Source organism: Silurus aristotelis (genome assembly GCF_946808225.1).
Source record: "Silurus aristotelis genome assembly, chromosome: 9".
Classification (NCBI taxonomy): Eukaryota; Metazoa; Chordata; class Actinopteri; order Siluriformes; family Siluridae; genus Silurus; species Silurus aristotelis.
Window position 1 is genome coordinate 26,307,781 of NC_139582.1, and position 24,070 is coordinate 26,331,850.

At 37.1% G+C, this 24,070-nt stretch overlaps 1 protein-coding gene across 2 annotated transcripts; it reads left to right on the forward strand.

Moving 5' to 3' along the window:
• Nucleotides 1-1,118: 1,118 nt before the first annotated feature.
• Nucleotides 1,119-9,232, forward strand: LOC310731217 (uncharacterized protein). Of its 2 annotated transcripts, none has more exons than XR_014535099.1 (3): nucleotides 1,119-1,354; nucleotides 1,444-1,541; nucleotides 8,579-9,232. XR_014535099.1 is itself a non-coding variant. In XM_083550711.1 (3 exons), the coding sequence occupies exons 2-3, from the start codon at nucleotides 1,470-1,472 to the stop codon at nucleotides 5,718-5,720; spliced, it is 1,176 nt and encodes a 391-aa protein (XP_083406837.1). In that variant the 5' UTR covers nucleotides 1,119-1,354; nucleotides 1,444-1,469; the 3' UTR covers nucleotides 5,721-6,388. The 2 variants fall into 2 exon arrangements, 1 of the variants encoding a protein (XP_083406837.1); XM_083550711.1 differs by lacking the exon at nucleotides 8,579-9,232 and adding an exon at nucleotides 4,617-6,388.
• The last annotated feature ends 14,838 nt before the right edge of the window (nucleotides 9,233-24,070 follow it).

The window sequence follows — 24,070 nt, forward strand, 5'->3', positions numbered from 1 at the left end:
GAATGCTGGCTACATGTACTGTTGGTTTTAGGATCATTATTAGGGCCATCAGGATGTAAAGTTCTGACTATATCAGTGTTAATGCTACATTTCTAAAATTGTCAGGATATACTGTAATTGGCATATACAGTTATTTTTTTTACACTATTTTATAAGTTAAGTAAAGTTTCTATTAAGTTACAGTTGTGTAAAACTGTACCAACACAGTACTGAAACCTGCTTTTTAACAGCAGCATGACATCATCAAACTGTGAGTGGTCCCACCACACCCACATTCCCACCACATCCTTATTTCTCAAAATATTTCTCCTCCTCCTCCTCCTACAACTGCTATTATATATTTCTTTCACTTTTTAATGATCAGCCTTCTGTAACTTGATAGAAACTGTACTTAAAATAAATCTATCATGTGTTTCCCTTTCTTTTTATTTATTGATTTTTAAAAAAAATAAAAAAAACATTTAGTTTTATTTAGTCACAATTCTCACTTGTGAGAAAGTACCTCGATTAAGCAGATGCTTTTCTTGAACCTACTGATTGAGCACTGTAGGCCTCGGATTTCCAGATTTTGTCTGGTGTTCACTTCTGTAAAATAATTTATATTTATATGCTCATTAAATAGAACTGAATCATGCAGTAATAATCACCTTGTACTTTCTTACACACTGAAGGCAGAAATACCAAAACGTTACACACCTTTAGTACCAGAAGCTGTTTTTCAACACTGGCATTTCTGTGGAAAATAAACATTCAAATAGAACATTATATTTTATATTATTGTATGACATATTACATATTAAAACTACTATTTTTTCTTTTTTTTCATTAAACAAAACAAAATATTTTTTGAGTTATTGTTACACTGTTGCTAACAGTATTATTAGATTTATTATTATTATTATTATTATTATTATTATTATTATTATTATTATTATTATTATTATTATTATTATTATTATTATTATTTTCACTAACACATTATTATATATTACTTTTATTATAATGAAGTTTTATAGGAAAAATTATAACTAAATGAACAATTCCCTATGTTATGTTATAATTACCTGTTTCAGCTCTACCAGTAAGAGTGAGAGACAGAAAATCCCAGTGATCCCAGAGCCAATGATGTTTGCGGATTTAGAACTCGAGCCCGTTGGCCCCGCCCACTGCTTTGTGATCTGTGTTTGTACTTATAGAGTTCTTTCACGCGCTCCGGTCTGAAGTTAATGTTGGGGCGTGAGTTTTTCTCCACTTTCTGCGCGTGCACATCGACGTTCCTTTCGCTGTTATAAATCTATCGCGCGCGAGCTTCAACCCCGTTTTTGTCCCGGATTTAGCGGATTTTTACCCAAAGGTGAGATACAGTGAAATGTAGCAGCTGAGCTGCTCGGGGAACAGCTAGTGGACATTCTGGAGTCATGAACCTCTGCATTTTTCTTCCAGTGTCCTGATTCTTTACACCTCTGATCATGAAATCAGAGTCCAGACGGAGATCTTTAGGAGAACCTCCACACACTCCTGCTGCTGCTGCTGGATCAAAGGTACAATTTATTCATGTCTCAACTTTCAGTGTGGTTTGCAGGGCAAAGATACATCATGATGTATTTAAAATTAAATCATAAAAAAATACCTTAACTTTAAGTGTATCACAATAAACTACTTTATTTATTTAAAAAAATTTTTTACAAGGAAACACGAAATTTCTCCCCAAATCTTTAATCAATTGTCCTATTTGATCTGTTCTTCAGCTTTTTACTCAGTTAATAAAGTAAACAATGTTTGATACCAACAGCTTTTACACATGCAACCAGTGAACAGATCAAATATTCACATGCGTATCCCAGTGATCTCCCAGAGGAAGTTTAGTTTTAAAGTAAAGTATTAAGTGGCGGACTGCAAGTTTGTTTAGTTTCTGCCTCGCACTTTAAGATCATTTATTAGTATTACTTTTGAAAATTAGAACCATGTTTTAAAATTAGAACCATTAGAATCACAGTGTTGATGGACCCAAAGAGAACAGGTGGTCTTAGCCTAAAAGGCATCTATTATCAAAATAGGCCAACACAACTACATCTGCTCGAATACAAAGATATCAAACCCTTCAGAACATTCAGAAGTTTAGAAATCCTTCTGTAAACAATGCAATCAGTATGTGTGCAACAGTAAGGATGCGAAGTTCTTGAGAGAGCTCTTCGCTTTTACCCATCATGAGATGTTTCTTGTGTGACACCTTGCTATTGGGACACCTTTATACAGGCCATCAGTTGGGACTGAAGCAGCTGATATTAATTTACAATGACAATAGGCAGGATTGCTTTCTAATTACTGATTGATATCTACTGCTGTCTTGGCTTTTCATTCCCTTTTGCACCTCCCTGTCTTCATGTGTTCAATACTTTTTCTTGTGTGTGTGTGTTGTTTCACAACATTACACAACTTCATTTATGGACATGTATGGTTTGATTCCTTTGTATGTGTGGATTGCATGGGTTGTTACCAACATCTGATAAAGATTTCATGTCACTAGCACCTTTAGAAATATATTTACTGAGAAAAATGTTGACATGTTCAATACTTATTTTACCCGCTTTATGTATGTATGTATGTATGTATGTATGTATGTATGTATGTATGTATGTATGTGTGTGTGTGTACACTGGCATGTAGGGGAGATAGATGTTGGAGAATGGAGTGCTGCTGGTGATGGAGAAATAGGTGAATTAACATTAGCACTAGCAGAGTTGTCCAGGTCCTTGCTACTTGAGATTAATGGCTTCTCAGAATGGCTTCTGAGAATTCATTCTCCTCCTGTCCATTGAAATGTCCGGCCATCAGTATGAATACAGTCTGTATGAATAACAATAGTCTGAATTGCTGTACAATTAATATGAATGCAGTCTGTATGAATAGCCAAACATGTATAAGAATAGTCTGAGTGGCCCCCGGAGTCTAGCAGGTGGAGGGAGAAAAGGACCTGCGTTACATAGAACATAGTCCACCTGTGTGCACCTTCCTCCACTCTTATACGTCACTCTATGATCCTCCTTCTTCTTAAAATACGTGTTCACCACTGCCATTTTCCTCTTTTCAGCAAAAATCTACCACCATCTACCCTTCCATATTCCTCTCCTTAATTCCATACCTACCATCACCGCTTTTCCCTTAACCTACATGCCCTTCAAAGTCTGCCCCAATCACTAATCTTTCATTTCTAGGTTCACCATCTACCACTTCATCTAACTCACTCCAGAATTTTTCCTTCTCCTCCATCTCACAGCCCACCTGTGGAGCATAAGCACTGATAATTTATCATCTCCCCTTCAACTTCCAGCTTCACCTTCACATCCTATCAGAAACTCTCTTCACCTCCACTACACTCTTACTGTACTCTTCTTTCAGAATCACCCCTACACCATTTCTCTTTCCATCCACACCATGATAGAGCAGTTTAAACACCTCCAACATTCCTGGTCTTATTCAATTTCCATTTGGTCTCCTAAACACACAACATATCTACCTTTCTCCTCTCCATCATATCAGGTCCCTCTCTCCAGTCAAAGTACCAACCCGAACCTGCACTGTCCTTCACTTCTTCTTTTTCCGCTGCTTCTGTAGACTTCTTCCTCCTCTTCTTCTCCTCCTTCGGCCAACCGTAGTCCAATTTTCACCGGTACCCTGTTGGCTAACGATACCTGTGGTGGTCGTTGGTAAACCGGGCCTCGACCGATCTGGTATGAAATTTTTTTTGTGATCTGCATGTTTGATTTGGCACATGTTTTACACTGGATGTCCTTCATAACTCAACCCTCCACATGTATCCGGGGTTGAGACCTGCGCTAAGAGTGCACTGACTTGTGCAACATTAATGGCTGGGTCAGAGTATCTTCTTTCCAAATGTATCCAAATTGTGTATGTAGAACACTTTGGTCAGGAACTGTTCACATTTACATTCAGGTAGGTGATTTTCATCTGAGAGTCTGAAAGCGGAGGTACATGCTAACAAGTTGATTGAAAATGCCCTCATAGGCCATTAGGAGGAAGTAGGTTGCTGCTTTTGACAGCCACAGATAATTACCTGCAGTCGTCATCAATGTATTGTTGTCCCAACCACAGGGATTTTCACACATCATTTGAAAGACAGCATGCAGATCCGCTCAGTAGGTAAAGATTGTTTGCACCAGTCCAGATTTTGAGCTTTGTCTAATGAGAGCTACTAGTAGTAGCTTTTGGATCACTGTAAAATCCAAAGTCACCCAAACATTGCTTGAACATAGTTTCAGGTAGCTTTGTGATCGTGGACTAAATCCTGTTAGGATCTGATGTTATCACAGAAGCGCAACAGGTTCCACAGTCTTTTTTCCTGTCTCCTGGAATTGAAAATAAGATGATATAATGCTGCCTGGTCTGGTACTGGGAAAACTCCTACACCTTGAAGACATAAATATCAGGGATTTTGGAACATTAAATAGTTAAAGGTTTTCTAAAAGGCCTCAAAATACCTCTTATTTAACTTGTTTCAAACCTTATCAGATTACTATAGCAGACATTTCTGATATCATGCAAGACCAAATCTAAAATTATTACAGTATATTAAATCATTTTATATTGTTTTCCAGATGCACCACTGCTCAGATTGTGGGAAGAGTTTTACTAAAATTGCTGTTCTGAAAAGACACCAACGTATCCACACAGGAGTGAAGCCGTATCACTGTGAACAGTGTGGGAAGAATTTTACTCAACAGGGTCATCTCAAATCACACCAGCGTATCCACACAGGAAATAAATTGTATCACTGTGATCAGTGTGGAAAAAGTTTTACTCAGCAAGGTAGTCTCAGATTACATCAGCATATCCATACAGGAGAGAAGCCGTATCACTGTGAACAGTGTGGGAAGAGTTTTACTCACCCGAGTACTCTCAAAGTACACCAGCGTATCCACACAGGAGTGAAGCCGTATTATTGTGAACAGTGCGGGAAGAGTTTTAATCATCAGAGTAGTCTCAAATCGCACCAGTGTGTCCACACAGGAGAGAAGCCTTATCACTGTGAACAGTGTGGGAAGAGTTTTACTCAGCAAAGTAGTCTCAGATTACATCAGCGTATCCACACAGGAGTGAAGCCGTATCACTGTGAACAGTGTGGGAAGAGTTTTACTCACCTGAGTACTCTCAAATTACACCAGCGTATCCACACAGGAGTGAAGCCGTATTATTGTGAACAGTGCGGAAAGAGTTTTAATTGCCAGAGTAGTCTTAAATTGCACCAGTGTATCCACACAAGAGAGAAGCCGTATTACTGTGAACAGTGTGGGAAGAGTTTTACTCAACAGGGTCATCTCAAATCACACCAGCGTGTCCACACAGGTGAGAAGCCGTATCACTGTGAACAGTGTGGGAAGAGTTTTACTCAGCAGGGTAATCTCAAATCACATCAGCGTGTCCACACAGGAGAGAAGCCGTATCATTGTGAACAGTGTGGGAAGAGCTTTACTCATCAAAATAATTTTAGAATGCACCAGCATGTCCACACAGGAGTGAAGCCATATCACTGTGAACAGTGTGGGAAGAGTTTTACTCAACAGAGTAATTTTACAAAACACCAGCGTGTCCACACAGGGGTGAAGCCGTATTACTGTGAACAGTGTGGGAAGAGTTTTACTCACCTGAGTACTCTCAAATCGCACCAGTGTATTCACAGGAGAGAAGCCGTATCACTGTGAACAGTGTGGGATGAGTCTTAGTGCTCGGCGTGCCCTCCTCAGCCACCAGCAGAGTCATACAGGACAGAAGCTGTACCTCTGTGGACACTGTGGACGGAGCTATGTTCATCAAAGCTCATTAAGGAACCACAAGTGCTCTAACATACAACCATGAAACAAATCATCTTCTTAAATTTTTTATTTGAAGGGATGTAAAGGGAAATTGTACTGTAAATATCTGGGGAACTTTAAATTGTAATGTAAATTTTAATTAGCTCTAACAAACTGGACACCTTTCCAAGCCATCAGAACATTGTTGGTCCATCTACAGTTACACTACAACTACACATTATGGCAACATGTATGAGGCTACCTGAGCATTTCACCCATATGTGCTTTCTGAACATTATCTAATGGAACGGCTTCTAATCCATTGTCCCCTGAGCCGAGTGTTACTGATTTACTGCAAACTTGAGCTTGAGCACACGGTTACACAGCAAGATCAGGGAATAGATTTTTGTTGTATCTGTCTGGACCAATAAGAATTAAAGTGCAGACAAATCTCACCCATAAGTCTTTTTTAAATCTAAAATGTTAAATGTATAAACCTTTAGGTATTTTGCACCGACGTTCATTTCTGTGTTTCTCTAACTTCAAATAAGTTTATTAGTCAACTGTAATGTTTGATTGAGAAGTGGTAATGGTATGGGGCTGTAGTTTAGGGGTACTTTAGGGCCATTGACTTAAAGTGTAGTGAAATGTTAATTACTTTAGCATAGAGTCTCGGTGTCATTAAAAATGTGTTCAGGAACATTTTTGTGATTATTTCATGTACGGTTCACTTATTTTTCTCTTGCTATTGTTTGTTAACTTATACTTTGTTTCTATCACCAGCATTTCTATTTTCTTTCTTAGAAAAAATAATGTTTTATTCTATATCATAGATGATTATGAAGTATCAACAAATCATCATTGTTAATTACTAAATTAAATTTCAGTTATTAACAAAATTCTATTATACATAAAGAATAAAATGGAAAGCAATCAACTTTAATGTGGGAGCATTAAAATCTGTGTTTCCAGGGTCCAACTGTGACACTCAGTAACTTCAGGAGTCTCAGTCTAGAATTGTATGCAGTTCTCACTGCTCTGAATACAAGAATACCCGAGCTTCATCACCAAATGAAAATAAAAGTTAATTAATAACAAAAATAACTAAAATCTAATATATATTTACACTACATGCTGCATACAAAAATTACTTGTGCATACAAATACAAAACTAATTTCCACTTAAATATAAAGAAAATGGTGCAATGTGCTTTTGACCAAGTTAATATGGTTCATTTAAATGTGTAGTATAAGCAAACGTTACAGGTTTGAATATGTGTGCAGCTCAGTGTTGCAAAAACTAAATAATACAGATGTTCTTATATATAAATACACTTTTGCTCCACTATTACATTAGGATTAGTTTACACACTTAAATACCTTATACAAATTGCACAGAGTGGGTAGTTTATTAGTACTATTTATCTACATTATAACTGTAATATGTTGGCAAACATTTTATAATTAAAGCCAGCGGTGGCAAAGGTTCACACATCCTTCACTCAGTAGAAGTACAGATAACCCATGTCATGTCCCATGGTTTTGGAGGTGAAGAAGAAGAAGAGGAGGAAAGAGAGGACTGGAAGAAGAATAAGATGGTGGAAACTGAAGGAGGAAGAATGTAGTGTGAGATTCAGGGAAGAGGTCAGACAGGGGCTCGGTGGTGGTAAAGAGGTTTGGATGATTGTGGAACTACTGCAGAAGTGATAAGGGAGACAGCTAGAAAGGTACTTGGTGTGACATCTGGAAATGGAAAGGAAGACAAAGAGACGTGGTTGAAACAGAATTGGGATTGACAGAGTGATGAGAAAAGTAGACAGAAGTACAAGGAGATGCAGCAGCAGGTAAAGAGGGATGTGGTGAAGGACAAAGGAAAAGCCATATGAGGATCTGTAGAAGTTGGACACTAAGGAAGGAGAAAAGGATTTGTACCGATTGGCCAGGCAGAGGAACCGAGCAGGGAAGGATGTGCTGCAAGTTAGAGCAATAAAGGATGGAGATGGAAATGTGTTGACTAGTAAGGACAGTGTGTTGAGAAGATGGAGGGAGTATTTTGAGCGGCTGATGAACGAGGAAAGTGAGAGAGAGAGAAGGTTGGATGGTGTGGAGATGGTGAAGCAGGAAGTGGATAGGATTAGTAAGGAGGAAGTGAGAGCAGTGATTAAGAGGATGAAGATTGGAAAGTCGTTTGGACCAGAGGACATATCGGTAGAAGCATGGAGATGTTTAGGAGCGATGCAGTGGAGTTTTTAAAAAGTTTGTTTAACAGGATTTTGGAAGGTGAGAGGATGCCTGAGGAATGGAGAAGGAGTGTGCTGGTACTGATCTTTAAAAATGGGAGATGTGCAGACCTGCAGTAACTACAGGGGAATTAAGTTGATCAGTCATACCATGAAGTTATGGTAAAGAGTAGGGTTTGAGATTCCCAAAGCTTTAAAAACGGCTTTATAACATTTTCCAGACTGATAGATCTCAAATACTTTGTATATTATATATGTATATGTATATTATATATGTATATTTATATTATATGTGTATATGTATATGACACCGAACAGGCCGCGCGATCTTAGGTATGTGTGGAACTACTTACTGGCTGAAATTTTGTCAGAAAGAAATAATAAATAGATATTAACAATAGTCCAGATTTAAAGTGTCTCAGTGCGATTGTCACTAAAGTGTTCATGTTTTAGGTGTTTTCCTGGTTTAGGCTCTGAATGGCCTGTGGGCAGAATCTCCTCCTCATTCTCCCTCTGTTTGCCTTCAAGGATTGGAAGCGCTTTCCTGAACGCAACACAGAAAAGAGGACTTCTTTATTGGGATGGCTAAGGTCCCCCAATATCTTTCCTGCCCTGGTCCAGCACTGCTTGCTGTACATGTCCTGCAGTTCAGGGAGCTCAGAACGCTCAGCTGACTGCACCACCCTCTGGTGCCTGCCCTGCATGGTTCATTTCTTGAACCAAGAAGAGATACTACCCATCAGGACACTTTCAACGGTGCAGTTGAAGAAAGACCTCAGCACCAGAGAGGGTGATTTAAAGTCTCTTAAGCGCCTCAGGTGGTATAGATGCTGCCTGGCCTTAATCAGGGTGACGATCCCAGCCAACATGTCCATGTGGGCCCCACATGGGTTTTATCTGGCTTATATGGGCATCACGTGGGCATGGGTCAGAGTGGGCACTTTGATGGGCTGAATGTGGGCCCCAGATTAGTCAGGGTTGTGGGCCCCAGTTAGGTTGCCCATTTTGTTTATTCGAGGGCCCTGTATGGGCCACATTTGGGCTATATTTAGCTATATTATTCAATTGATGATAAATTCAATTAATATGTTTTTTGCGTGTTTTATATGAAACAAAAATGTAATATTTTAACAATAACATAGTACGACCTTTAGTTAAAAAAAAAGAAAAATAGAAAAAATCGCTTGTGCAGCTCCCAGAGTCTCCCATTGGCTCCTGTGTTCCCGCCTTCTCATTCTGAAGAAACGGCCATCACGTACTACCACTTTTCACCTGACCTGACCTGGATAACCTGACCTGACCTGACCTGACCTGACCTGGATAACATGACCTGACCTGACCTGACCTGGATGACCTGACCTGGATGACCTGACCTGACCTGACCTGGATAACCTGACATCTCCTTCACGATAAGAAATGATCTTTTGTTTTAAATTAATCACATTTTACTGTTGTTTTTATTTAATGTATACTTCTGAAAGATTGTGTGGTAATTAAAGTAACAGGCACGATATAAAGAAGGTAAGTGTGGAGAGTGAACTGGTTTACCTCAGAAATAAACACCTGTGGAAAACTGAACATTCCTAATGATAAGCAGATAACTAGGACAGTGTTTACTAAAATGTGGAAATAAAGACTTTCCATACCATTTTCACCCGTGTTTTCTCCATGTAGTGTCCTTATGATAACAGGAGGGTGAAACAGTAAAAGCACTGTGGAGTCTCTTTCTCTTTCACTACCTTTATAACATGTGTATATACAATATACAGAGAAAAGCTCTGAGGCGATTGTGACAATACTTAACATTATTTTAATGTGATTTAGGTGAAATAGGTAGAGGTGATTAAGAAAAAAAAGTTCATATTTATATCATTTCTAAACATTACTGAAATTATATACGTTATGATTACATTAAAGATAATAAACATCATTTTGCGCTGTTCAAAAAGTCAGTCAGATCAGTTAACAGTTTGGGCAAATGGTGGATTAGAGGGTGTTTACAACCTTGTGATTTTTAGTCTTTTTTTTTTTTTTTTTGACTGATAGTCTTATGCTCATGTAACTTGCATGCATACAAATAATGGGTTGTGCCCTGGTTGATGCAGTAGCATGCTCTACTTTATATAAATTTTTTGCTTAACAGGAAGCCTGAAGCAGAACCGTTTGCTGAAAACTGTCAGTAAGAAAGAGCTGGAGAAAGCACTTGGTAAATGGTTCACAAATGCAAGAGACAGAGAAGGCAACCGTGCTTTGAGAGCCCAGCGGGACCATGATCGGAGGGCAGTACAGCCGGAAGTGTAAGTCATATAACCTATAGCTAGGGCTGCACAATTATTAATATTTTATCTCGATCACTGTTTTTGCCTCTGTTTCATTAAAGGAGTACTCCACCCTGAGATGAAAAAATATCTTATAAATTACTTATCCTTAAGGCATCTATACGGTGGCTGAGAGAGCTCAACATGCTGCAACTTAAGAAAACACATGCAAATAGAAAAAAACACCAGAAAAAAAAAAAAAAACTTTGACAACACATGTGCTGCAAACCCCCACAACACAACCAAGTACAGAAACACACTGCAAATCCTCACAACACAACCAAACACAGAAACACACTGCAAACCCCCACAACACAACCAAACACAGAAACACGCTGCAAATCCTCACAACACAACCAAACACAGAAACACGCTGCAAATCCTCACAACACAACCAAACACAGAAACACGCTGCAAATCCTCACAACACAACCAAACACAGAAACACGCTGCAAATCCTCACAACACAACCAAACACAGAAACACACTGCAAATCCTCACAACACAACCAAATAGTACAGATCACAAAATATATGTTTCAGGGGGACCACAACAAGTGACAAACCCATCTGGGACTGCTTATTGTTCAATGTCAATTCATCAGTGGTGTTGTAGATGACATATACAATTAAAATAAACAAAAAAACTCACCTTTCAGATCATCAACAACACCACTGATGAATAGACATTGAACAAGCAGTCCCGGGGTCATCACTTGTTGGGGTCCCCATGAAACATTTATTTTGTGGTCTGTGCTGTTTGCAGTGTAAATGAATTGGTTGTGTTGTGAGGATTTGCAACTTGTGTTGTTTAACTGATGAAGATGTTTTCTTAATTTGCTGGTGTTTTTTCTATTTGCATATGTTTCTTCAGTTGCAGTGCGTTGAACTTTCTGGGCCACCGTGATCCGTGGTGTGACTTACATCTTTCAGCTGATCAGAATCATTGTTCAATCACTGGATTTTGGCAAAAGCCAAATATTTGTTTAAGAGTCAAGTTCAGACGAAAGGTTGATATTTTAATTGTTACATTCATAAGTTTTGGACTCCATGACTGGTCCCCCGGCATAAGTTATTACTGTGTGAGGCAGAGGTGGGAACAATTCACTGATGAGATTCTAGGATATGTCTTAATTATATTGATGCATGTTTTTTTTTAGATGCTGCTGTGAATGGTAGTATTTTAAAATGTACTAAATTGCCTTTTCTGTCTTCTCTTTTTTTTACTGTTTTGTAGGTGTGCAGCTGAGGCATATCTGCATAGACCCACCAGTGAACTATTCTACATAAGTAATTCTGTTATTCCTGTTTCCTGTTTTTTTACTTGAATTAATTTAAATTAAATGTGATTCACACATTCTGAGTTGAAGTCATTTATTTTGCACAGTTCAAATACTCAACCATGTAATTTTAAACATAAAGCAGCACATAAAATCAACTAGTATTAGGTCTTTGTTTGGTCAGGCACAGTTTTACAATGTAACTGAGGTTTGAAATGGTTTGACAGTGGATTTTCCATAGTAAGATTAAGTACACATTAAGTTCACCCACAGAAATCAATCATGAAATTAATAAATGGGACCCAATTCTCACCCACTGTGGTCCAATAACAACCCCATAAAGGGGCCATTTGTGGGTTGACCCATGATTATTTTGGGATTTATACATTTTACATTCACATGTTTGGTATAATTTTAAAGGTCTTAGTGTGATTGGAAATATGATCTCAGTCCCATATCAGACCGCAGGTTTGGGGAAATTCTGTCCTACTGACATAAGGGTTGCCCCGGAGAAGATCCTTACCAGGTGTTCTAGGTAACATTTGGTTTATAGGTCACATCCTGTCACAAGAAAAGGTTTGCAAAGCTTTTATCACTTTGAATTTACAAGTGTTTACGATGGTTTGGGTATTTAAGGAAATTTGGTGAAACAAGCATTCTGTAGTCAGAACTTCTCTGTGTGTCTCTATTGCCAGGTATAGTGATTCTTTAACATTTCTTTAGTAAACTGCATTGTTAAAATATTTGGTTTTATGTTGATCATGTCATGCTTCTATTATTTGTTTTAAATGTGACATTTGTTTATTGATTATTGCCTGGCAAATAAATGTAAAATTCTTGATTAACTCTGAAACTTCCTGAAATCATTTATATCTAGTTGATTATGTAGCCTGGTGTTACCGCAAATCTACGACCAGGATAGTACAAACTGAAGGCTCATGAACGGATGGAGCATAGAGCACAACGTCTGAGACCTTCTGATTTCTGACGATCACTGATTTAGCAAGTTATAACTAAGTGGCTAAATACAGTATTCTTTATGCATGAGCAAGCATTGAGAGGTCTACTTAAAGAATATTAGTTTACCGTTATATCCTCTGACTAAGATTCGGACTGGCATTGTGCCTCCTTGAGCAGGTATCGTTTGCCAAGCACAAGGTTCTAAGCGACTCCAGGTCCATAACGAATGATTAATTGAAAAGACGGAATGCAACCAATAAGGTGATCAGCTTAAATTAAAGATATTCAAGTTAAATCTTTATTATAAATTGGAGTCTGATTAGAGGTAAAAATTAGATTCATGTAACAAAGTGCAATCCATTTAAGTAATCTTTTACAGCCGCGCGAAAGACTAACATGCAGAATACCTTCACCCACACCAGTGGATTCCGTCATTGGGCCATTGGGTGGGCACCTTACATCTTACTTAGATTTTAGTTCTGTGTTGCTTTGTGTCATTTTGTCTTGTATTATGGAGCACTTCGGTCCTTAAGCAATATTGTTTTGTTTTACTGTGTACTGTACAGCATATGATTAAAATGACAATAAAAACAATTTATTTCACTGTAGGAGCTATTTTTAATTTCTTGTACATTTAGATAGATAGATAGATAGATAGATAGATAGATAGATAGATAGATAGATAGATAGATAGATAGATAGATAGATAGATAGATAGATAGATAGATAGATAGATAGTTGGGACTGGAGGTGACCTTAAAACCAAAAACCTCCTGTGGTAAAAATATACAAAAACAAAAAACTAACACCTGATAAAGATCTTCTCCAGGACAAACATCTCACATCAGTAGGACAGAATTTTCCCCAAACCTGAGATCTTTATTTTTGGTCTGTTCTACTGATATTGTACTGAGATCATATTTCCAATCGCACTGAGACCTTTAAAATAATACCAAACATGTAAAGTTAAAATTCATACATTCCTAAACTATAATAACTGCAGTATGCAAGTATAGTAGCTTGAATTCCAGGACCTTCTTAATCATCTTACCATGACCCGGTCATATCCCCAGGAGGGAAAGAGGGGGCTCAAGGATGGGTGAGTGTGCAGCTGAACAGATGTCTTCCTCTCCTCAAATTAAAGAGATCTTCTTCTCAGATTAGAAAGCTTAATGTTTTGTTGCATGGCAGTTATTGGGGTCTGACCTCATGGAAAGATCTGACAATCCTTACAACTTCCTCAATAATTCCTGAGGAACAGGAAATGGCAGCACTGGAGAGCAAAAATCTGTAAAGCTCTGGGCAGGTTTAGATTCAGCATGTGAGCACATGTCCTACATATAATAAAGTAAAAATCTATAATTATTGTAATGTATAATAAAAATGTAATATTTAAAATTTTGTTGTGTTTTGTTTCTTTTATAAAAGTGTTGTACTTCATTTAAATCATAACTAAAAATTAAAAGTTTAGTTAGAATTCAGCCTTATAACATCTACTGTTAAAATAGAACTTTTAACAACCTCAGTTAGTTAAAAACATCAGAAATAACACTTTGGCATTCAAAACATTACAAAATATTCATTCATTCATTCATTCTCTCCCGCTTATCCGTAATTCGGGTCGCGGGGGCAGCAGTCTAAGCAGGCCCCTGCCTTTGACTGCTGCCCAATCCTCATAGCACCGTCCCTCACGGTCCCTCCTGCAGGTGGTGAGCCCACGGGAAGGCGGCCCCACGTCACTCCGACATCACGGACCTTGATATTTCCCTCGTAAGGGACCCCCGGAGCATAGAGGGTTAAGGGCCTTGCTCAAGGGCCCAAGAGTGGCAGCCTGGCGATACCGGGGCTCGAACCCCAGACCTTCCGATCGGCAACCCAGCGCCTTAACCGCTGGAGCCACCACTCCCCCCCCCATTACAAAATAATTTAATTATTGACTGAATGGATTGAGTTATTAAAATTAATTTATTGAATCAAAATAATTTAATTCAATAAATTAATTTTAATAACTCAATCCATTCAGTTTTGTTTGGTTCGTTAATTTCTACTCTGTAGATTCAGTTCAAGTAACTCGGTTCAAAAGAGTTCGGTTCAATAAATTCATTAAAAAATAATAAGGTCCAGAAGAGTCGGTTCACTGGATTCGGTTCAATTGAGTCTGAATCGAAAGATTCACTTGTAAATGACTCGATTGCACAGTTCTAACAAAATCTGTAACATAAAACATTCTGTCTCCTTAAAAATATTTCTTTTAGCAGTCTCTCTCAAGAAAAAGAAACTTTTGTTCTGTTTGTGCAAAACCAGCAGCTGGTCAGAAAGTTCCTTCTCTGTTCCTGGGTTAGTTTGAGGGTTTCACCTCACTCAGCTTCATCTCCGTGGTTTGGCTCGACATCTTACATCATCGTCTCATTGTAATGAACGGTGTTCCAGCATGAAAAACCCTTGACCTGCATATATACAGGCGATAATCAGTTCCCAAACATCTCAACATTCACTGTTTCTAGTTCAATAACAGAACAAATAGCATACGTACAGTTCAGAGTCTGATTTAAGGTTTGATCAAGTTTTCATTTTATTCTAACAATATGTTTGATTGAGTTCTTGCATGTAGATGATACTTTTAATAAATTTAATACTAACTTCATGCAGTTTCTCAACATAAAACCTGGATTTTATAAAAACCTTTTGACAAAATAAATTGTTTAAATGTTATTAAATCTGTACTTGTTATTTCTACATTATTTATTATATTAATTTTATTCAGCTTCATTTAACTTCTGTTTCATTTATTTATATCACAAAAATTCAGCTATAATATAATTATTAATATTAATGATAATATTATTAATAATAATAATAATAATAATAATAATAATAATAATAACTGCAGTTGGTCAGATTTTAGTCTTACACTGCCCTCTAGTGGCTCTGTCAGGAATTTCTTTTTACTTAAATATGTATAAATATTATTAATCGTTTTCGTTGTCTAGGTATATCAGGTTGAGGAGTCTCCCCCGTGTGGATGGAGGAGGTACTGCTACAGTTTAGAGCCTGATTTGAGGTCAGATCAAGTTGAGTTCTTAGAGTAAGTTTGATTGAGTTCTAACATGTAAATGGTACATTTAATAAATTTAGTACCACCTTCACGCAGGTTCTCAGCATAAATAGTGAATTTTATAGAAACATTTTTGGACAAAATAAATGTTATTAAATCTGTACTCGTCTTTTCTGGATCATTTATTTTATAACATTAATATTAATCAGCTTTATTTAACCTGAATTTCATTTATTTATATTGCACTAATACTCAAAAATCTTCTAGAGCTTCACCACTACATCACTCAAATACTACTGCAGTGTGTAATCTTCTAATAAACCCTAATAGTGACATGGTGTTGTATAAATAATAGTAAATGTGAATATTCCTTTCAGATAAAAGTCATAGAGTGCATTTTAGGTGAATTTATGAACCACATCTGGCTTGAAAAGACTGGTGTCCAAATACTTTTGACCACACAGTGTGTTTCAGCTGAAAAGCAGCAGCTTCGGATCAGTCTCGTTTCCACTGGGATTCAATCTGAAATCACTTTTGATTATATAAAATATTTTTATATTATATATTATATATTTGTTTACAGATCATTGGACAAGACACCTGTCAGTCAAGATATACAGGTGAATGACAGGTGTCTCGTCCAATAATCGGTAAGTTTACATTCACAAACGATACCTACCTTTTCCGGTTTGTCTGACTTGTGAATTTGTTGATTTGTTTTCGGATTTGTTATTTTGTCTTCAGATTTGTTAATTTGTTTTTGGATTTATTTTGTTTTTGGATTTGTTTTGTTTTTGCATTTGTTATTTTGTTTTAGGATTTGTTAATGTGTTTTGCACTTCTTGGCCACTGTACTAATTTGGTAATGTTTGTTTATAACTTGGTTTATTTAAAAAGGCAACATTTTATGTAAAATTCCCTTTAAAAGTGTAGTGCAATGTAATTCGTTGTGATAACGCTAGAGGGAGCTAAAGTTGAGTAGAACATTACTGCCACCTACTGGACATTGAACACTTTTTAAAATGAAGTGGAAGATTAAACAGTACTGTATGATAAAGAAGTGTTTAAATAAATACATTTATGTGCAGGAAGACCAGATGTAATTATTCTTACTGTTTGTGTTTCATTTATAATGTGACCCAGACAGCACCTATATTTTATAGTTTCACTGAAAACAATTTAAAATAAGGTTAATTTTTATGAACTAACTTTAACAAATACCATTCCCAATGGCATTCATTCAATCCATTTTATAGGAAAGAGAAAGAGATAAAAAAAAAAAAGATAAAATAAAATTTTAATCTGTGTGACATGAACAACTCATATTTCTTGTCCACTTAAATCCCACCCTCCCTCCATCCTCTACGCCGCTCCAACAGTTCAACACACTCCCTCCATCCTGCACAGGGCCGGCCCTGGTCAATTTTCTGCCCTGAGCAAGATTTTACTTGGTGCCACTTCCCTCACAGCCCATTCACCAATAATCATTGTGTTCAAACATTCATAACCTTATTTTAAATTGTTTCCAGAAACCAGCTGCAGCTCAAGTTCCAGCTGTGGAGGAGAAACCAGCACAAGTTTAAAATTCAGTTCAGGTCCTTCAGCATCTGTGAGTGAATTCCAGATCTACAAGGACACAACATTAACAACACACACACACACACACACACACACACACACACACACACACACACACACACACACACACACACACACACACACACACACACACACAACAATAACTATATTTAGTAGTTATATTTGGGGCTAAGGATATCGATCATTTTAGTAATCGAGTTTTCTACTCATTAGTAATCGAGTAATCGGATAAGAAGCATTTTTTCTTTATTAATGAGCGACACTAAATATACAAGAGAAAATAAGACGGATCTTTTAAAATGAACAATTAAATTTGTTTCCTTTTTAAAAAAATTTATTTTTATTGCTGAAAATGCAGTCTGTGAAAACTAAACCCATTTAGATCATTTGCATTTTATTTGCAAAATATATATACAGTACAGACCAAACGTTTGGACACACCTTTTCATTCAAAGAGTTTTCTTTATTTTCATGACTATGAAAATTGTAGATTCACACTGAAGGCATCAAAACTATGAATTAACACATGTGGAATTATATATGGAATTATATACATAACAAAAAAGTCTGAAACAACTGAAAAAATGTCATATTGTAGGTTCTTCAAAGTAGCCACCTTTTGCTTTGATTACTGCTTTGCACACTCTTGGCATTCTCTTGATGAGCTTCAAGAGGTAGTCACCTGAAATGGTCTTCCAACAGTCTTGAAGGAGTTCCCCGAGAGATGCTTGGCACTTGTTGGCCCTTTTGCCTTCACTCTGCGGTCCAGCTCACCCCTAAACCATCTCGATTGGGTTCAGGTCCGGTGACTGTGGAGGCCTGGTCATCTGGTGCAGCACCCCATCACTCTCCTTCTTGGTCAAATAGCCCTTGATGCCTTCAGTGTGACTCTACAATTTTCATAGTCATGAAAATAAAGAAAACTCTTTGAATGAGAAGGTGTGTCCCAACTTTTGGTCTGTACTGTATATAAATAAAAAATCATAAATAAACTCTGACTTTATTTCTCGTAAACATTCAACATTTCTGGTGCCTCCACCGGTAACCATGTTGTGGGTCTGAAGTTTGAAGCTGTTTTTAAGAGTCACATGTCACATGGGCCTCATGCAAAACACACGCCGGCTACTGACTGCTGGTTTAGAGCCAAACGTGGTTTATCCAAACCACCAAAAGGAGATGTTGATGAAAGATCTCTGTTGTGCGGTTGGTTAGCGTGTTCTGCTGTTAGCCATTTAAACATCCATCTAAATGCAGGTTGAGATGCTGGAGCTTCTGCATACTGGTTTTTGGGCCGATGAGCAAAATCTCCGTCTTATCAGAATTTAATAATAGAAAGTTATGGGTCATCCAATCTCTTATTTCTTTAACACACTCAGTTATCCGAGCTAATTGATCTATTTCGCCTGGTTTTGATGAGATATATAGCTGGGTATCATCAGCATAACAATGGAAGCTAATTCCATGACTTCTAATAATATATCCTAAGGGAAGCGTGTATATTGTGAAAAGCAGGGGTCCTAGAACTGAACCTTGTGGCACGCCATATTTTACTAGCATTAGCCTGGATAGCTCTCCATTCAAGTCTACGAAACGGTAACGATCGGACAGGTAGGATTTAAACCAGCTTAGTGCCTGTCCCTGAATGCCGTAATGTAATTCTGTAAGCGGCATGAGATCAGAGAGATGAGACGAGGTGACACACACTTACACACTGCTACAGTACAGTGTCCCATGAACATGCAGGAAACGTTTCATTTCGAATGAAGTCAGTTAATTTCATTCACTGATTCATTCACGATGAAAGAAGAAAGACTTGAAAGCCTGAACTTTCTTCTGTCCAGGAAATCACTCACACTCGACCTCATTATATTTATCTGTACTTATTTTCAGGTCCAGCCGCATGCAGCAGGTACATACTTGGACCGTCCTACAGAAGAACACACACACATCCACCATGCAAAGAGAAAAAGGTACACACATGCCTACACTTCCACAGAGTCAGTGTGTGGAATGAAGCTTATTGCTGTCCTCTTTAGCCTACAGATATGGAAACTATCTGAAAAAGGATCCAGGCAGAATTGGACGGGGACAAAAAATCAGCCCTGGGGTTTTGGTCCAGATCGGCCCACTACATACGATCACAAACACTACTCCTCTTTGCACACCCTTGAATATGTATATGAACTCTTATTTCATAAAAGCACTAAAGCCATATAATAACAGGTAGAAAAAAGTGAGAATTTACACATTAAAAACTTATTTAAAAAAAAAAAATAATTATTTATTATTACAATAAAACTCCAATCCACACTGATTCAATTCAATTAAATTCATTTTTATTTGTATAGCGCTTTTAACAATGAACATTGTCTCAAAGCAGCTTTACACAGATGATGTGGTGATTAAAAGTGAATATGTTCTTTATAAGTAAGTTTGTCCCTGATGAGTGAGCCGGTGGCGACTGTGGCAAGGAAAAACTCCCCGAGACGGCATAAGGAAGAAACCTTGAGAGAAACCAGACTCCAGAGGGAACCCATCCTCATCTGGGTTGCACCAAATGTCCATTTATAGCAGATATACGATGTTGCGGGGTGCAGTGATGATGATCAGTTTGCGGGGTGCAGTGATGATGATTAGAAAAGCGAAAAGTAGTCCTAAATCGATGTAGCAGACTGCTGACATTAACTACAGTTCAATCCATCCTCAAAGCTCTCGTTCTTCCCGACTGATGAATCCTAAAACTAGTTATGACTCACACAGAGCCCAAAATGGGGGATGTTTGAAAATGTGATTGGGTCAGCCCATTAATATCTGTAATTTTTTTTAAGGACTATAAAATGTGTGTATGCAGTATAAGTGACTTGTACCTAATTGTTTGTTTGTAGTGCTTTAAGTGTATGAACTTTATTCATATTGAAAATTATTCATGAAGAACAAATAAATAAATAAATAAATCCTGCGGTTCATTGCGCACCACCTGTCATATCTTTATTCTCCACTAGAGGGCCCTCACTTTGAATACCACTAAGCTAGGCTAACTAGCCGGCTAACTCAGCTTTGATAGTCTTCATCCTCAGTCTAAATATTCTACATTTAGTGAGCTATAAATACAATATAAGTATCGTAATAACTTAAAATAGAATGTATTTGTCTTTTTGGGTAATTTTTTGTCAGATATTCTAAGAAACTAGTGAACACAAAAACAGCGCTAGCAAACCCGGCTAGCATGAGGCTAATGATGATGTCTCCTACACCATTAGCCGGAAGGTCCATTTCTGCTCACTGCAACATTTCTGGAAATATTATCGCTCTTTTATTCTTAATTTTTTTTTGTAAAATTTATCAGCTTTTTCCTGCAAGTACATGAATTTGATGTAAATTATCAGGATTAGACAATAAATGATGAACACCGCTTTTCTCCTCTTCACTCCGGTACAGATAGTCCTGATCACCTTTCCACCTGTTTGAGGCTTTTATGGGTGATTTGTTTCTCAATAATAATATTAATTATAATAATAAAGGTCGTACAGATGCTCCATCCTGGCAGAGGGTCTTCAACAATATATATAAACATGTGCAATGATTAATGATTAAAATAAAAAATAAAGTAGAATCATTACACAAATATATATATATATATATATATATATATATATATATATATATATATATATATATATAATATTTATAAACAGTAAAATAATATCAAGTTTCTGAGTGGCAGATGAAGGACAAAGATATCTAAATTGTGAATGTAGCACACTTTTATCAGGAACATTTAAAGTTATGGAGGGCATTTCAGCTGTGAGTCCCAAAATTTGGGCTGGGTGGGGGGGTGATGTGGTGTGATGTGGTGGGGCGAACCAGACATAGTCTCAGATAAATGTTTGTAGGAATCTATGTGATTCTATATGTGTGATTGTGGGAGAGGGCTGATTGGTAAATGGGATAGTTGACCACGCCCATTATGCATATGAGTTGGCCGAAACACGCGGGGGGGAGATGCTTATAGCGCCAATTAATCATCTGTGAGACAGAGTACAGTGTACAGAGATCTAGTAGTTCTTAAGCTGTGATTGAGTTCTTCTTTTGTCCGGCCTGCACATAGCTTAGTGGTTATGTATCTGGTTGCAGTGCTCATTGCGAGACAAAGTCGCGGTTCGATTCCCGCGATGGCGTTTCATGCTAATGAGATGTTAGCTGCAACCAGGCAGGCTGTTGTTTTGGGATTATGTTTTGTTTTGTTTTTTTACCCAGAATTATTTATTTCTTTGTGTATTCTCTTTTAGGTATTAATGTATTTAAAATATAAACATGCAAAAAGAGACAGACATTTTTTTTTCTGTTAAGTTTAAATATCCTTGAATTATTATTATTTTTTTTCTTTTTTGTATCTTTGGGCACTTTTAACCAGACAGGTTACAAAGGATGTGTTTTATTAATGTATTTCAGATGTAATATATTTATAAAATATGATTTTTTTATTTGTGTATATCTTGTTTTCATTTATTTAAGATGTAAACAACAGAATGACAGAAAATGCTTTTAACTCCCAAGTTTTTTACTGTTGAACTAGTAATTACAGTACATTCTTTTAAATGCAAGATCTATCTATCTATCTATCTATCTATCTATCTATCTATCTATCTATCTATCTATCTATCTATCTATCTATCTATCTATCTATCTATCTATTACAGTACATTCTTCTAAATGCAAGATCTATCTATCTATCTATCTATCTATCTATCTATCTATCTATCTATCTATCTATCTATCTATCTATCTATCTATCTATCTATCTATCTATCTGTCTGTCTATCTGTCTGTCTGTCTGTCTGTCTGTCTGTCTGTGATAAAAGTGTAGCAGACTGCTGACATTAACTACAGTCCAAATCCGTCTTCAAAGCTCCTGTGTTACTCCGTCATTTCATGGATCTCCAGGCCGTTGTTGTGAAACCATCCCCAGCTGCACAGAGTGTCCTCCAGTCAAAGAGAACGCCATCCAGAGGCAGTCCGGGACAAAGCGGGCAGATCCGATTCGAATAGATGGATGGGAATATATACATTCGAGAAAAAGAAAACATTTTCCAGAAAGCAGGAGGCAAGAATTTAAGGTGGAGGGGCATCTTCTACTTCTACAGCTACAATTATTTATTTGTTTTTGTAATACATTTAGAAAAGTGTCAACCATATTCAGGTGAATGTCATGCGGTATGTGATTATAAATCTTCATTTTTTTTATTTTTTTATTCTTTAGTTCAACATATAAAAGACTGTAATATATTATAGGGTTGTTTATCTGTTCTTATAGCTTCATTGTCAGTGATATTGTTGATCCATTTCTGATGGTTCTTTGTGTCCTTCAGCCTGCTGTCCTTCATCTTGCAGTTTAATCTCAATCATGACTCCTTTCTGTGTAACAGAATGCTGATGAACAGAGAAGCTTCATGTGTGTACATCTACATGTAGAGGAATGTATCTACCTTGATGTTATCTCTTCTCTGCATCTCCTCTCCTTCTGGTTCTGCTGGAGAATCTGCCTCAGAGCAGTTTCCATATCTGTAGGCTTAAGAGAACAGCAATAAGCTTCATTCCACACACTGACTCTGTGGAAGTGTAGGAGTGTGTGTGTATCTTTTTCTCTTTGCATGGTGGATGTGTGTGTGTTCTTCTGTAGGACGGTCCAAGTATGTACCTGCTGCATGCGGCTGGACCTGAAAAGAAGTACAGATAAATATAATGAGGTCGAGTGTGAGTGATTTCCTGGACAGAAGAAAGTTCAGGCTTCCAAGTTTTTCTTCTTTCATCGTGAATGAATCAGTAAATGAAATAAACTGTCTTCATTAGAAATTAAACGTTTCCTGCATGTTCATGGGATACTGTACTGTAGCGGTGTGTAAGTGTGTGTCACCTCATCTCATCTCTCTGATCTCATCCTGATAATGCTGTTCGATTTGTTGCAACTGCCTCAGATACTCTTACACACACACACACACACACACACACACACACACACACACACACACACACACACACACACACACACACACACACACTTCTGCAAGGATGAACCCTGTTGATGTGCAACGACTCTCTCATTGAGGCATCTGGACCATTCAGCATCTGCTGTACTTGGCCCAAGATCCTGCATTTAAATAAAGTAAAGTAAGATTTAACATTAAAAACAAATGTTTTCGTATTTTCAGACCTTTCAGTTAAAAAGATTCAGACCTTTTCCATGATTTAAGGAGGATTCTGGTCTCCTAATATACGTGTGGGTTTAAATCCCACTTCTGAAGTGACAAAATTATATTTTATTTGATCGATTTAATGTCCAAATATTCACATTTGTATCTGTAATATTAACTGGATGTGGGCATGATCTCAACTGTAAACCCTCAAAATGAAACAGTTTTAAAATAAATGTGAAGGAATTAGAAATAAATGATGTTTGTGATCTGGCACACTTGATATTCTTCATATCTACAGTGGGGGAAATAATTATTCAATCCCCTGCTTATTTTGTAAATTTACCCCCTCACAAAGAAATGAACAGTCTAGAATTTATTATGACTCAACTTGTATACTTAAATTTTCTGATTTCTTTGTATGAATTCAATATTTGGCTTGATGGCTACATCTGGTGGAAATTTTGTGTCAATAGCCCACTTTGAAATCCCCTTACTGATAAAAATGCTGGTGTGTGAAATACTTATTGTCCCCGCTGAATATATATATATATATATATATATATATATATATATATATATATATATATATATATATATATATATATATATATACAT